Genomic DNA, 15,197 nt, shown 5'->3' on the forward strand with positions numbered 1-15,197 from the left:
CGCATTCAGAATCCCAGGGAAGGAGATCGAGATGGTGCCGTCATCTTCCTTCAAGACGAGATCTCTAGAATTATTTGAAATATCAGAAACAGACCTATCATGGCGGCGCAGGTGCTTGGAGTCTGCAGTCAGCCTACATGGCTTTACAGCTGCCTCTACGAGGGAAATCAATCGTTTTCGCATTAGCTTGCGCTTTCTTTTACTGGGCAAGACATGAGATGTTGGAATTAAAGTGGAGGGGAATATTTCTGTCATATATATCTAATACCCAGTCTCGTATTATTTCCCAGACTGCAGAGCGTGGAGTGTCATGTAAACCTCATTACTTTGTACAAAGTGCACCACATGCATGGTCCCAAATCCCAAACTCAAGAAACGCCATTCCTTACTCCTCGCCAATCAATAATGATAATGGAAAAAGAATAAACAAGTGAAGATATCCAGGCTATCACCCCTTCTCACCTGCATCCGCGGTATTGCAAGTGAAACAACCGGTCAAAAGACAGTCGAATTATGAGTTCGTTTCATCATAAACGCTAGTGATTCGGACCTGACTCGAAGACAGGAAAGTTCGTTGACATATCCGCCCAATCCCATTCAATCGTCATCGGCATCTGCCATAGATCTTGTGGAACAAACGGCTGTTGGAATGGCGGTGCAATAGGGACGTCGCCAGTAGACGTCAAAGGGGGCTGGCCGCCGAAATTCAGACCATCCAAGGTGTTGGGGCTAAGCATTTCCGCAAAGTCCTGGCCAACCCTATGCATGGTAGGTATACCTCCTGGCATGTCGGTCATGCCATTGGTTCCATGTATTGTTTGGCTTGAAGTGAAAGGCGTCGCCCCATTTGGAAGCTTGGGGTCACTATCCTGCGGCTGAACACCGTACTGTGACGGTGAAAATGGGATTGTGGTAGGTTGTGTCTGACCTGTATTTGTTTTCGTAGGAGGTACACTTGCTTCCTGTGGTGGATTTCTAGGTTCGTCTGGCCCAGCCTTCCGCTTCTTCTTCGAATGAGCATCTCTCTCAGCTTTATCGAGAACGACTTGCGCAATTCTCTCGAACTCGCCACATACACCAAGCATGCGCTTGATGCTCCCGTTTGACTCGTCAGATACGAGTGTGGAAAGGAAATTGACAACCACGTTCATTAGCTTGACATCCGAGCGAGCCCGCGCATCACTCGGATTCTGGAGGATGTTGGCGAACAATGTAACTAAGGCTGAGACCGGATAGTACAATATCAACCTAATCAACAATGGTTAGGGCTGTTCCTTGTGAAGCTGATGGGTTAGAGGAACTCACCAGACACAAGCGAAATCACCTTGCGGGATATACTTGATCAGGTTGATGGATGCTCTGGCGGCGGTCACGCATAGAACCGCCGACAAAAATACTCTCGGGTTCAATGGTCGGGCATTCAAGCCTTGAATTGCGTAATTAGACAGACGACTTGTCCAATAACCATGGTGGACAGACATCCGGTGGATTGTGGTCAAGCAGTTGTAATAAGCGAAATGTAACACAACAACGTGGAGTATGAGCGGCGTATGCGTTGCTTTAATCTCATGTTCAGGCCTGAAATCGATGGGGATGTTATCCTTCCATTCCTCGAGCTCCCGATCGAGCTCGCCAATAGTATTCAAGAGCGCGCCGTCGGATTGCTTAGAGGCAGTGGCCGAATAGAGGCGCTTATATACCTTGCTTTCAATGATAGAAAACTGGCAGAGGGTGCGAAACATGTTGAACTTCCCTTTGCCGTCAAACAACGGGACGTTTCCTATGTTGTCTGGAGGGTCTTCGCTTGGTAGCTCGACGTTCATGTCATCGTCGTCTTGAACAGGAGGACGGCCAGACCGAAGGCAAATACTATGGAAGGGTTAGAAAGTTAAAAGGTTTTGCGATGTAAGAACATACTCCTTATCCAACATATATGCAATCCAGAATACCCTCTTGCGCTGCTCTGCTTCTACAGGATTCAGCCCGAATCCAGACCCACGTTTATGGAGCCCGATACTGTGGGACAATCTGATAGCTGCAGCGACTAGGAAGAATGACGGCTGCGGGTTGGGGGTTCCCTGTAGGAATAGTGACTGCAAGGGGGGTTAGTTCTATATACCGCGTAGGGAAGAAGAATGTCAAACCCACCATGCCTAGGAGAGCTTGTACACTCAGCAAATCCGTATTTCGCATCGTCAGCTCCGTTAAGACGCCCATGGCATTTTTCAAGTACAGCCATGCTTTCTTGTCTTCTTCTTGAGGAACGAGGTTGCTCATTACACGTAGGCGATGAGAAATAGCAAGCACCACATTAATGCTAGCCCACCAGCCGGAGCCCTCGTAGGGGTCTCGTGAATATTGTTTCTCAACCAGATGCATGAAAGTAGGTTCGTGGAAAAGGGGAAACATGCAATTGAAGTTATCGAAGAAGTCTCGGAAAAGTGACAAGGCCTCCTCCTTTGGAGGCAACGGTTTAAAGACGCGGCGAGCAAAGATGTCGCTGAAGATCTCCGGTTTCCAGTACATCCATTTATTATCGTCGATGTACGCTGACGAAATCATTTCCTGAAAAGAAGTATCTCCTGTCTTCTCATTTACCCACTGGATACCCTTAGGCGAGAAGATCGAGAACCCTGACGACGAACCTTTGATACAGGTCAGCCCTACTTTAAACTTCAGCTAAACAAGCACTTACCAATATACCGCGTTTCGCCGCAATTGTTCGTCACTAGGGAGCACATCATGTCTGACAATCCTTCAACTTCATTCTCGGACTCTTTCTGTGAGTCGGGTGAAGTAGCCGCTGTCCGCGGGCTAGAGTGCGAGTCTATCCTTGGCGTCGAATGCCGTGATATGCTAGTAGGCTGAGACGGTTGCCCATTGAGTGGCATATTGAACCTTGTCGGGCTATTAGTAGCATTATAGCCGCCAGTCGAAAGAGATCTGTCAACAAGTCGTTTTTCCAACGTTCCAAGGTCCGTCTTCCCATCATCTTCGGAGAGTAAACCGGAGAGGCGAAGAAGAGACTCCATTCTTCCTAGTCGGTTCTCAAGGCCTTCTATGTATTTGGCGCTATAACAAGAATACGGTCAGCGATTGAACGCTTCGAGGTGCGGGCGACAAGAACGTACCCTTTGGGCGGATTGCGCTTCTTCTCGACCTGGGTAAACACACAGTCTGTTTTGTAATTGATGCAATGAGAGCATTTCGGCATCTTGCCGTCGCATTTGATCTTCTTCTTCCGGCACATATCACATGCCTGCGGGTAGGATGATCAGACAATCGAAGACGTCGCATAACCACGTATGATGCGGGAAACAACTTACCCTCGCAATGCGTCTTCTCTTGGCGTCGTTGGTATCATCCCCCAAGCCCATTGATGCTTCATCGTGGAAAGAAGGATTCGGGAGCGCAGCAGTGACCGGGGAGCCCTCGGGGCCATATGCGCCAAAGATGGGAGTTTGCTGGTTCATAAGCATGGGCATATCGTAGCCCATGCTGTTCGGACCCGGACCGTCCCCCATTCCGTCCATCCTACTCAGTGTACAGTGTTGATTACCAAGTGCTTTTTTTTAAAGCTGAGGGGGGGCGTTGTAAGCACAGTCGCACTGCCCGATGCGTGAAAGGGTGGAGTTAAGATAGTGTAAGCGGGTAAGGCAGTTCTGGAGCAACGTAAAAGTCGGATGCGGGGTCCATTCAAGGTAAGCGGGAGACTCGGTGATGCCGGTTTTTCATCTGATTGGGGTCCTCGTGGCTTTCTTTTCTTTTTGGGGTCTGTATCTCACGGCTGCCGTCAAAGGAGTGACTGGGGTGAGTGAGCAAGTCAGCATTGAGGGAGGCGAAAAGTGGATGATGACATGGGGGTACAGAAAATGCGGGCTTACCGTCTCTCAGGCACGTGGCAACCACAACTCAACCACCGAGAGTTTAAGACAGCAGAGAAGACAACGTGTGGAAGATGATTCCTGCGGAAATAGAGTACAAAAAGGAAAGAGAAAAGCAATCTGTTATTCTGACCCAACCCGATATGTTACGTACAAGTTCAACGGATGAATCAGCGGAGCTAAGAAAAATCAAGCAAACGTAACTGTGCTGCCTTTGTCGGAGTATCAAGGTAAACTACTCCTTAACGCCGGGGGGCCAAGCTCCTAGTGTGCACATCCGGAGTCAACGATTCTGGCTGGAATCTGGAATCTGGATGGAGGCGCACTAAACGATGTACGAACTGAATAAGCGGCGTCCGAAACAGCCGACACTCCGACGTAGAAAATAGCGACACCGCGGTCGGGTCCGCAACCTTCCGCTCTCTTCTCCCGTGGCTTGGCGGACACTGAAGTCTGACAGGCACCTCGTTCTCGTATTCGTTCTTGAGCCCGAGCCCCGAGGGATGAACAAAGTGTTCAACCCCAGTAGTTGTGGCTTGTGACCAAGTTTCGGCAATTTCACTGCCAATTTGACTCACGCCCCAGACTACTTCGGGATGTTTTAAATCCGTGCGATCGATCTTAGGATATACCGTCAGCCACAGCTGCAGCGAGTGACTTGTCTGGTCGGCTCCGCATGTACTCCGTACAGGGTCCTCCAATATCTTCGAAACACGTGAGATGATCATTTCAGGAGCGGCGATTCACCAATATATACAGTACAAATCTCCAAAAGGATGAGGTAGTAGTATGAGCTCTATCCTCGGAATCCAGCCAACGCCACGCTATGCACCAAAAACAGTATCTATACACGGAGGATGATCTGGCCCATATCAGAATCTGAGCCGTTCATTCATCCGAAACTGCAGCCACCAATACCAAGCAGAATTCCATCGCTAGGACGAACTCAAGTATGCTTGTCGAGAAACTCCTTGGCCTCGTTGATCTTCGTTGCGAGGTAGGGGCTGCCGCCACGATCGGGGTGGTTGAGCAGCATCAGTTGACGGTGCTTCTTGCGGACCTTATCCTTGTTGAGGGTGCGTTCCCTATCAAATCATCAGCACTATTCCGGGGTATGTTTTGACCTGTGGGGAAACGTACGGGAGTTCGAGAATCAGCGCGGCCTCGCGACGGTTCATTCGGGGTTCGAATCCTCTGCAGTGGAATTAGCAACCCGTATGCATCATCCGGTATCAAACAACGCACCCCTTGTAGAAAGCCTTGCCCAAAGCATTCACACCTCCCTTGGAGCGGCGGTAGGCGACCAGACCAGCGCGGCCCTGGCAGACGATTAGTACTGACGAGCGGATAATGCGCCTAGAATCGGGCATACCAAGAAGGCGGCCGTGGCGACACCAAGTCCAAGAACGACAGCAGACGACATCTCGGTCAATCGAGTGATACTGTAGGAGTAGGAAACGAGTACGAAGAGTATCCAGTCGATCCTATCTTGAAGTGACGTTGGGGAGAAGGCGGCCGTCGAGATAAAAACTCGGAACGCCGCCCGAGGCCCGATGGGGCTTAGCGCCGGCAGAATTTCAAAACTTCTGTTTTCGATATGAATTTCTCCACGACTTTTTGATAACAACCATACCTCTCTTTTATCATACCGGAACCTTTTCTCGAAATCAGGAGATAAAAGGTCGCCAAGATGAGGTTAGTATTCCTAGTTGATGCCATATGCTCAACCCCAGCATCGCCCAACCCATATATTAATCTACCGCAGAGTCGAAACATGCCACTTCTGCTCTCGCCCGGTATACCCCTCCAAGGGCATCCAGATGGTTAGACTGGACGGCAAAGCATTCCGATTCTGCCGCTCAAAGTGCCACGCCAACTTCAAGCTGAAGAGACAACCCCGCAAGCTGAAATGGACCAAGGCCGGCCGCGCCGCCAGCGGCAAGGAAATGATCGTCGACTCGTCGCTCGTGCTCTCCCAGTTCGCCAAGAAGCGCAACGTCCCCGTTAAGTACGACCGGAATCTCGTCGCAGCTACCGTTCAGGCCATGGAGCGGGTGGAGGAGATCAGAGCGCGCCGCGAGCGGGCGTTCACGAAGCGCCGGTTGGCGGGCAAGGAAGCGCGCGAACGCAAACGCGTGGAGGACAGGAAGGTCGTTGCAGAGGGCGAGCATCTTATCCGCAAGGAGCTCCGCGAGAGAGAAGAGGGGCGGTCGCTTGCCGAGGAGGGTGTCAAGATTGCGAACAGAGTGCACGGCGAGGAAAGGCTCCGGCAAAAGAAGAAGACCAGACTGTTGGTGGATGGAACTACGCAGGACGAGATGGATGTGGATTAAATTTTGGGAGGGCATTTGGCATTCTTTTCTTTTGTTTCGAGGTTTTACGACGGAGTTCGGTTTGTTTCGTACCTGGACCTTTGCCCTAAAGCTGATTCATGATGCACATTTGCGGATATCACTGTTTACTTTACTGAAGGCATAATAAAGAGGACTTCACCGGCATATTTGATCAGGGACAAATCATGAGATTTCATACAATATACAGAGCAGACTGGCCAGATTTATGTCTAGAGTTCATAGGACCCCCAGCGTAGACCAATCTTGCCCAGAGACGTCCAATCAAGCAGTACCTACCACTTCCTAAAGCTATAGAACTTGTTTATAATCTGCTGTCATCAATCGTACGTTCCGTCTGGGTGCCTTGGTAGCTATACTAACGACCACCCGCACCGCCAAGAAGGCCCCAGATTTATCGATCTACCCCTCTACATCTGCCTAGAACTTTCATCCCACATTCTACAACCCGCCAGAAGCCTCACATTGCTTACATACTTCCATATTTTCAAGTCTATTGTCCGATCGTTCACAATGCAAGTCGAGGTCGACCCCAACGAAGACACCGAGTGGTTCGTCCCCGCCAAATCGCATCCTAACCTCACCTACGTGCGCAGTCTCTCCGCGCGCAGCTCAAATGACCTTAATCGGACATGGACTAAGCAAGATACAGGAACGACATCCTCCGCAAACACGGCATCATCCCCGAGAAGCCCCAAGACCCGGAACCCCTGATCCAAGAAGCCCTCGTCGAAGCCGAGCGCAAGGCGTACGAAAACCGTCTCGAAGATAAGGATCTAGATGAGCTGGATGAACTAGAGGATGTGGAGGATGAGGCCTTCTTGAACCAGTACCGGTATGTCCGCACGCGTATCCTCCCCTTCCCAAACCTCCCCGCACCGCGCCGGTGCGAAGGGTAAGGGGCAGGAAGGCAGGTATAACAAGAACACATAGCTAAAGCAGATCAACAGCCAGAAGCGCCTCGCGGAATTAAGCACGATAACACAATCCTCCGTGCACAACCAAGTCTACGGACTGCAAAAGCCCGACTTCACGCGCGAAGTAACCGAAGCCTCGAAATCGTGCTTCGTCTGCGTCAACCTTACCTCGAGCTCCAGCAACAATGTGGAGTCGCGGCTCCTCTCTGAGATCTGGCGGCGGCTAGCCGCCAAATTCGGCGATATCAAGTTCTGTGAGATGCGCGGGAATATGTGCATTGATGGGTATCCGGACCGTAATACGCCGACGATCCTGGTGTATAAGGATGGCGAGATTGTGAAGCAGTTTGTTACGCTTATGGCGCTTCGGGGGACGGGAACGAGAGTTGAGGGTTTGTTTTGCTATATCTTACCTTGGTTCGTTATATCGTTGGAACTGTTGCTGACCGATGCTGTGCAGATCTTGAGAATATGTTGATTGAAGTAGGGGCACTCAAAGAGAGTGATGTCCGGTTGAAGAAAAAGGACGATGACTCGGAGGATGAGCGGCCGTCCAACTTCAAGAAGGCTAGTGTTAGGAGAGGCGCTACCGTGGAAGACGATGACGACTGGGATTAAGCGGGGCATCTGTGAAGCAACAAGGGCTTCCGCGATGAGCGGGAGCAGCTGCATGAAGTCCCAAGCATACCCTGACCTCAATCAGGAGACTCTACCTGTTCTACAGTGATCTGTACATAGATGCAACTCGGGTAGAGCTGCAAGGCGGCTATGGGTCACTCAGCGGGTCTGAGTTGGTGGACATCGAGCCACGCTCATATCAGCTCACATCGTGCTAGATATGGCGGTCCCAGAACGAGTCGGTGGTGGCCCTGCGGGTGTAAGCATATCAAACAATGTACAAACATACATAGCAACCATGTATATTCAAATTTAATCCACGAAACTCGGCGACAGTTCAGTACGTGCAATGCTACCCATATCAACAACGTAGATTTCAGCAGAGAGCCAAACGCGAATGTAGATAAGAACGAGTACGGAACGGCCCCAAAATAACCTATCACGCCCGCTCAATTAAACCTTCAAATATATCCAAATCGAAGCCAAATCGGTCCCAGCAATTCCAAGCACAAGCATGATCCAGCTCAAAACTCCAAGCCAACCACCGGATGTATACCCCGGCGTATCCCAAACTCAGCAAGCAACTCACAACAACTCATCCGAATGCTCAAGAATACTCTCCTCAACGGCTCGTCTAACAACACATTCCCGAAATGCCGGTCCCTGCCCATCACACTGCGCACTACTCTTCAACCGTCTCGTCACCCCCGCAATATCCACGAGCCCCTTCTTGAACATCTCATGGCCCTGAATCAGATCCCACGTCGCACCCGCATCGAGCAGCCGCTCGCCCGTTTGACTACAGTACGTCACCCGGTGTAATCGCGCCGACTGCCCCGCAGGAACAAGGTCGCTGTAGAAGTCCGTGGGCGAGTAAGTCATGGGTCCGGTCTGCGCGGCCTCGCGGTCCTTGGTTTTTCGATGCTCGTCGGCGTTGACGTTGGGGCCGGGCGTGGAAGAGTGCGTCGTCGCGCGCAGGATCTCGTTCTCGGTACTGTACCGCGCGACTTCGCGCTTTAGGCGCTCGTTATCGGCGAGTAAAGTCGAGGACTCTTGTTGCAGGGAAGAGACTTTGTCTTCGAGGTCGCGGACGTGCCGTTCTTTACGTTCGCGGAAGGCTCGCTGGCTGTACGCCTCACAAGGACCAGATTAGCACCTTTGTCCCTCCGGCTGACGGTATCCTGCAACGAGGGTAAAAAAAGAGAGCACGTACGCAGCCCGATTCTGCGCCTTGCGCTTACTCTGCGCGGGCGTCACTCCGAAGCCCAGCGCCTCCTTCTCCTTCTCTTCGCTGCTGCTCCGCACGGCGAATTCATCGCGACTTTCGATGGACCCTGGGTAATTATTGCCGGTGGGGTGTTCGCCGCTTGTGACGGAGTGTTTCGTGTACGAGTCCGGCGGGGACTGGGGCAGGCTGCCGCCAAATTGTGCTGCGGCGGGATTGAAGGATGGGTCGAAGGGAGGTTGGTAATTCTGGGATGGACGGTTAGCGGCTGCAGCTCCCGTTTTGGATTCTGACGGCACCGGCGAGTTGAGAGGGGCACAAACCAGAGGATCGAAGGGTCCTTGCATCTCATCGCCGTGGTTGTTCTGCGTGGGGGTGGGGAGTCCATAGAGTGCGAAGTTCTGCTGCTGTGAGGGGTGGCCCGAGTAAAAGGGATATTGGTCCATCGCGGCTGTCGATGCAAGCTCGGTGTCTCAGTGTTCGAGTCTGCGATCTTTGCTGTCTGTGTTGCGATGGGGAGAATGTTGACGGCGAGAGGGTCGTATATATAGGAACCAAGTCTAGAACCCTTGGGGCCAGAGCTGGCGATGGACAGAGAGCAGTTCGCCGCCCCCATCTATGCCGTCGCTCAGTTCAACGAAGCCATGATGAAATTCGACGATGTCAAGATTGTTGATTTCAGATTTTTTTGTCAGGATTATGGGCTTGCCAGCACTCGCTCAAGACTTCTGTCTGCTTCCTTGCCTCAGCCCGACGCCCGATTGCATTTCATAGCGCTTACTCAGGCATTACTACGCACGGTTGCAAACCCGCTAGTCGAGCTGAAGGACCAAACACCGCAGGGCTGAGACTGCCTATAATATTAATATGGAAGGCTTATGGAGAACGTCATGCTACGGAATGCCGAGTATATTAGGCTATATGCAAGACTACCGTCCAAAGAGAAGCCTGCCGCACGCCACACCCACAGCCATGGCGCTCTCTAGGTCCGTCTCATCCACATATGAATAGGGTCAAACGAATGCAAACAGTTGGAGAAACTAAAGAAACAGCATAGATTGACGTAATACCACCCCGGAAGCGACCCTAGCCAGTTTCCTTCGCCATTCACCCCATACCAAAGATGTGCTCGGCATCGCTGTCTACCCTTCTGCTGCTCGACTCGTTGTCGAAAGCAGTGGATCGAGAAAGCGACACCCCACCACGCCCCAAACTAGTCATCCCCTCTTCGCCAGTCGTCTCTTCACCCCTTCGTCCCCTTCATACGTCAATAAGCCACAATGACATTCTGAAAATGCAGATAACAGATGTTGGTGCAGTGCGGAGCGAATAAAAAACGTGGAAGCCATAAAACATGCACAAACAGGGGAAAGTGGGTAGATAGTTGTCGAATAACCGCCATTTGGAAGGGTTGCGAGACTGACAGCATGCGCGACGTCAGACTAACAGAAACTCCAGACTAGTTGTTCGATAATTGCATCTCCTTCAGTCTAGCCACAACAGTCGTCGACGGATATAAACTTCAAAGTCGAAAGATCCGACGAGCTGGGGCAACCGGGCGACTGAGACGTAAAATATAGCCACATAAAGAGCGTTTCAACGTCGACATCGGCGGCTTTCCACATGAACTCATGATTCGAACGGTATGAGGAATCACAGCCGACGAACTGGGGTTGCGAGTACAGTCGAAAAGTCCAAATTTGAAGAGAGCCGATAATCGAGGGATTGATGATGAAAACGCAGTCGGATCGAACTGGTGGAAACCGGAAGACGATCGAAAAACGGGTAGATGGCTAACAGAGAATGCAATGGGAAAGATAAATGAAAACAGGAGCGGAGTCCCAAGGCGTAAGAGTTCCGAACGGTATGCTGCACCTTGCAATGGAAGCAACTAGAACGACGATAATCCCGGGCTCCTTTGCTAGCACCATGCCATCAGATATGAAGCTAGGCTTCATAGTACCACTGACGACCATCGTCCCGCTTCGGGCGGCTGGCACCAGGAGTACCTGAAGCAGCAGCCTTGGAAGCGGAACGCAGCCTAACGCCGAAGACTATGATATTAGTCAGATTCTAGGAACCAAAATAAAGAGACAGATATAGGACCTCCACGAGCAAGGCCGCACCGAAGAACGAAACGCAGAGGGAGGGAGTTCCCTACACGGAACCTAGGTTTTAGATACTCACATCCTGTCGCTCCCTCCCACAGCACGGTTGGTGTCGGGGGTGTTGTCGAGCGTTCCACGTTCCATGATCTTGCGACGCTGGCTGGAGATAGCACCGGGCTTGGCGGCACCGGTCGCAGGCAGAGGCATGGTTCCACCCTGGCGGCGGGCCTGCTCTTCAGCATCCTTGTCCTTCTTGGCGTCTGACATCATGGCCGCGTTCTTCTGGTACTTGTAGACGGTCCAGTCAAAAACGTAGTCGTATTGGAACGATTCGCGGACGAAAAGATCACGGAAGATCTTGCGAAGGTACGAGTAATCCGGCTTGTCGTCGAACCGCAGGGAGCGGGTGTAGTTCAGGTAGATGGAGAACTCGTTGGGGAATCCACGGCACAGAACCTCGGTGGGGGTCGTCATCTTCTTCTCCATAATGCGGTCGTACTTCTGCTTCTTGGTAGCAGCCTTGAGACCCTGCCAGGGGAGGGTGCCACGGCAGAAGTAAAGCATAACGTAACCCAGGGACTCCATGTCATCACGGCGGGACTGCTCGACACCCAGGTGAGTGTTGATACTGGCGTAACGGGCCGTTCCGGTCAAGTTCTTGTTCTCACGGTAGGGAATGTGGAAGTGCGTCTTGGGGTCCCGGTACTTCTTGGCCAGACCGAAATCGATGACGTTGACCTGGTTTCCACGCTTACCGATACCCATCAGAAAGTTGTCAGGCTTGATATCACGGTGAATGAAAGACTTGGCGTGGATATATTCGATGCGGGAGATGAGCTGGTCGGCAAGCAGGAGCACGGTCTTGAGCGAGAACTTCCGGTTGCAGAAGTTGAAGAGATCCTCCAGACTGGGTCCGAGGAGATCAATTACCATGGCGTTGTAATCACATTCAGTACCGAACCAGCGAACGAACGGAATACCAACACCACCGGCGAGAGACTTGTAGACACGGGCTTCATATTCAAGTTGAGGGTGCTTGGCTTTGACGCTTTCCAGCTTGATGGCTATTTCCTCCCCAGAAATGATGTTGGTGCCTGTAGCTGAGAGTCAGTATCGTCCTCACCGTCACACCAGGTCATCAACGTACCAAGGTAAATGTCACCGAAACTACCACTCCCGATCTTACGGCCAATGCGGTACTTATTACCGACGCGAAGGTCCTATACTGTGTTAGAATTACGAAGGTATGCCGCTTGAGCAGGTTGAGAACTTACCATAGTCGTCATCTTGCCGGAATATAAGCTCAAAGAGCTACTGTAAACTATCAAGGATCAGAATATTGAATCGAATATCGACCGATGGGAGAGTCTAGGACGAAAGTGAACAACAAGTGCAATCGTCAAGGCTTTTGTTGTGAGTAAGGCAGAACAAGTCACGACAAAGCGAGGCTGAGCTTTCTGGGTGAGGAGGCTTGGCCAGCAAAGGGAGGGTAGTCAGGCTGAAACCTGCTCTAAGTATGTCCAAGGCCGGCAAACAAAGACGAAGGCGATGAAGAGAAGAAACGATACAGGGGTGCCGTCAAGAGATACATACCTGGTCAAAGGAGGTTGATAGAAAGGATGAAATAGTGGTGATGTCGACCCGACCGAAAAAGGCGGCGAAGGAAAGAAAGGGGATTCAGCTGAGCGGTTGGGCGGCTAAGAACACGAAGGAAAAAGGCGAAAAGGACTGCAAAAAGCAGTGGGAGAGAGAAGTGCAAATGCTCGGAAAATAGTCAGAGTTGAAGAACAAGGACAGAGCCCTTGATATCGGGGAAGGTGGGAGGGAGGAAGGGAGTCGAGGAAGGAGAGAAGAGAAGAGTTGAGGGAATTTGGTTTGGTCTGGCTTGGAGGCGGGAACTCACACTGAGACTCAGGCCAGACTACTGAAGATTCACCCCTCTTGAATACGCCAATCATACACTGCCAGTCTACAATTCACAGATCTTTTGATTTTATTCCCGTCCAGCCATTCACTCCAAGAGCGTTTCAAGCCTAAGATCAATACTTCCATGACCTCCTACAGATCTCCCCTAGATCCAGTGTTGCACTGTTGACCCGGCAGTCACCGAAAGCGCAATCCGCGGTGGCGTCGCGGTAAATCCGCCCTGTCAAAAGGCGTGATGTCCTCCAACCTGGCCAGTCGCAGAGCAGGACTCCAACTGGGATGTCGGGCTGCCATATTAATTAACACCTGACCAAAGCCCGAACGATACCTATAATCCAGACTTCCTTCCTTTTGGACTTGTTGTGCATCCCACGCATCAATCAGATGATCTTACTTCTTCCATACCATAAATACGCGCATACACCGCTATTCTGACATGCATCTTAGCTTTGTTGCCCAACGCCCTGCGCCAACCACTCCATTGATTTGATGCGCTCCAGCCTCCATCCAGCCCTGGGCTCTGCAGGCAGTACTCCGTACCACAGTGTGACAGTATGTATACTATGTACTCCCAGAGGAACGAACGCCGGGATCTGCACTTGCACCTGCTTAAGCTCGAGCTTTGATCTCTGGAGGAACACGACCGATCTGTGCACGGAGAACCATCAACTTAGCGCCGCTTGTTTCGTTCGATCTATTATTGTCTGGACGTCGAGCTATTATTAATACGGAGTATGCAGCTCATTATTATTATCATTTTCTTTGTGTGCAGTTAACTGGCAAGGAACCTCGGTCTACCGGACTTATTTCATTCTTCCCATCACATCTATCATGGACAAAATCAGCAATGCTCAGCCTATCCTTCCATACCAAGAAGAATGCCATCGGGATTAGGTAGCACAGCTCCAAAGACGAGGTCCTCGGCCGCACTACCATTTGGTTATTGACGTTCTGCTCCTGCGTCACGACGCTCGAAGCTTATCCTTACCCGTGCATCCGCAACTGGCTGTCAAGCTCGATACCTGTGGGCACCAAAAGGTCTTTAAAGGTCTCTGGGGAACTCATTGGTTGTCCAGACCTGCTTCTTGAGGGTGGTGATGATGGTTGTCTGATCATAGATTCGACATCATGCGTGCATCAGTTTGACGGCCTCGTAGGAGAACAACGGGGTAGTGGAGGTTGGTAAGGTATAATAGCCTGCTACAGCCTCATGCTCCTTGCTCGATGCGTTTCGCCGGGCTAGCTGCCGTCCTTGTTCTCGTTCTTGTTCCGGGGGCCCTGGCCGAACACCAATATCGAGGTCATTCTCCACGACGAGGAAGTATACCACGGCCACAGCACCAGGCAAGCCGGTAGTGACGACGGAGCATGTTTGCGCTCGTGCTGTCAGCAGAAGCCCACCTGTCCTCAGAACGCATTATGATATATGGCGATTTCTGGACCCGTTGTCATTGCGGCAAGGGTCAGGGAAAGGTATCGCGGAACAGAGCCACCGAAGCTCTTGACAAATTGGAGATGCTCTGGAGCCGTCTAGGTGCCTTCTGCTGTTCACTTCCACAGGCGTTTCCCATATTCGGCCGGACCCTGAAAGGACTAATACTTTTCCAGAAGACACAGACTGTTTGGTGATAGGCAGTTACTGCTGTGACTGTGTTGGTTGTGCCGATTGTTGTATCGGCTGTAAGCTCAATGATATTGACGCAGGCTGCGCAAGGCGTGTGTGCTGCGCCTGTTGATTAGCAAGGCGGGCGGACTCCACAATTTATAACGATCCGCAAAAAGTGTTGCTTCTACTCTCGGTATGTATACAACCAGAGCTACCCAACTTAATTATTGTTCAAACTTTAGAAGACAGCCTGTCTATAGAGTAGCCTCTATCAGACCCCTGTCAGTGTCACAGCACCATGCTCAAAGATCAACCAACCCGAAGGACTTATATGTAGCTCAAAGCCATGCATCTCAGTAGACGAACCCACGCCGGTACTACACTGGCACCCAATGGGCTGGGGAATCCAGCGGGGTGGTTTGAGCAGGTCAAGGCTCTAGAGATTCACCGTTGGTCTGCTATTATTAGGTGTCTGCCTTCATTCAAGCAGCGGAAAACTCCTGACGTTCCATGGTTCTTAGGAAAGTAAGGAACCCTTCGTACGAGGTCGAGGTGGTGTCCG

The 15,197-nt window shown here is 51.3% G+C and overlaps 6 protein-coding genes across 6 annotated transcripts; 2 read left to right on the plus strand and 4 right to left on the minus strand.

The window, feature by feature from the left end:
* Positions 1–536: 536 nt before the first annotated feature.
* On the minus strand, positions 537–3,497 carry atrR (transcription factor atrR; the record flags this gene model as incomplete). The annotated part of the gene is made up of 7 exons (XM_026749443.1): positions 537–1,248; positions 1,306–1,869; positions 1,918–2,093; positions 2,149–2,645; positions 2,696–3,072; positions 3,132–3,259; positions 3,327–3,497. 7 exons carry the CDS (start codon positions 3,495–3,497, stop codon positions 537–539), a joined length of 2,625 nt encoding a protein of 874 aa, XP_026601475.1.
* Positions 3,498–4,830: 1,333 nt separating this feature from the next.
* pam18 (putative mitochondrial DnaJ chaperone (Tim14)) lies at positions 4,831–5,307 on the minus strand (the record flags this gene model as incomplete). Its single annotated transcript, XM_026749444.1, has 4 exons — positions 4,831–4,969; positions 5,025–5,078; positions 5,130–5,203; positions 5,257–5,307. The coding sequence occupies 4 exons, from the start codon at positions 5,305–5,307 to the stop codon at positions 4,831–4,833; spliced, it is 318 nt and encodes a 105-aa protein (XP_026601476.1).
* A 397-nt stretch (positions 5,308–5,704) lies between these two features.
* On the plus strand, positions 5,705–6,217 carry DSM5745_07429 (ribosomal eL24 family protein; the record flags this gene model as incomplete). Its single annotated transcript, XM_026749445.1, has 1 exon — positions 5,705–6,217. The coding sequence occupies one exon, from the start codon at positions 5,705–5,707 to the stop codon at positions 6,215–6,217; it is 513 nt and encodes a 170-aa protein (XP_026601477.1).
* A 531-nt stretch (positions 6,218–6,748) lies between these two features.
* On the plus strand, positions 6,749–7,770 carry DSM5745_07430 (phosducin family protein; the record flags this gene model as incomplete). The annotated part of the gene is made up of 4 exons (XM_026749446.1): positions 6,749–6,786; positions 6,888–7,070; positions 7,186–7,544; positions 7,613–7,770. The coding sequence occupies 4 exons, from the start codon at positions 6,749–6,751 to the stop codon at positions 7,768–7,770; spliced, it is 738 nt and encodes a 245-aa protein (XP_026601478.1).
* A 585-nt stretch (positions 7,771–8,355) lies between these two features.
* Positions 8,356–9,441, minus strand: rsmA (putative bZIP transcription factor (Fcr3); the record flags this gene model as incomplete). The annotated part of the gene is made up of 2 exons (XM_026749447.1): positions 8,356–8,896; positions 8,984–9,441. 2 exons carry the CDS (start codon positions 9,439–9,441, stop codon positions 8,356–8,358), a joined length of 999 nt encoding a protein of 332 aa, XP_026601479.1.
* Positions 9,442–11,178: 1,737 nt separating this feature from the next.
* Positions 11,179–12,389, minus strand: DSM5745_07432 (casein kinase 1 family protein; the record flags this gene model as incomplete). Its single annotated transcript, XM_026749448.1, has 3 exons — positions 11,179–12,197; positions 12,251–12,323; positions 12,378–12,389. 3 exons carry the CDS (start codon positions 12,387–12,389, stop codon positions 11,179–11,181), a joined length of 1,104 nt encoding a protein of 367 aa, XP_026601480.1.
* Between the last annotated feature and the right edge of the window lie 2,808 nt (positions 12,390–15,197).

The sequence above is a fragment of the Aspergillus mulundensis genome (genome assembly GCF_003369625.1).
Source record: "Aspergillus mulundensis strain DSM 5745 chromosome Unknown scaffold_8, whole genome shotgun sequence".
Classification (NCBI taxonomy): Eukaryota; Fungi; Ascomycota; class Eurotiomycetes; order Eurotiales; family Aspergillaceae; genus Aspergillus; species Aspergillus mulundensis.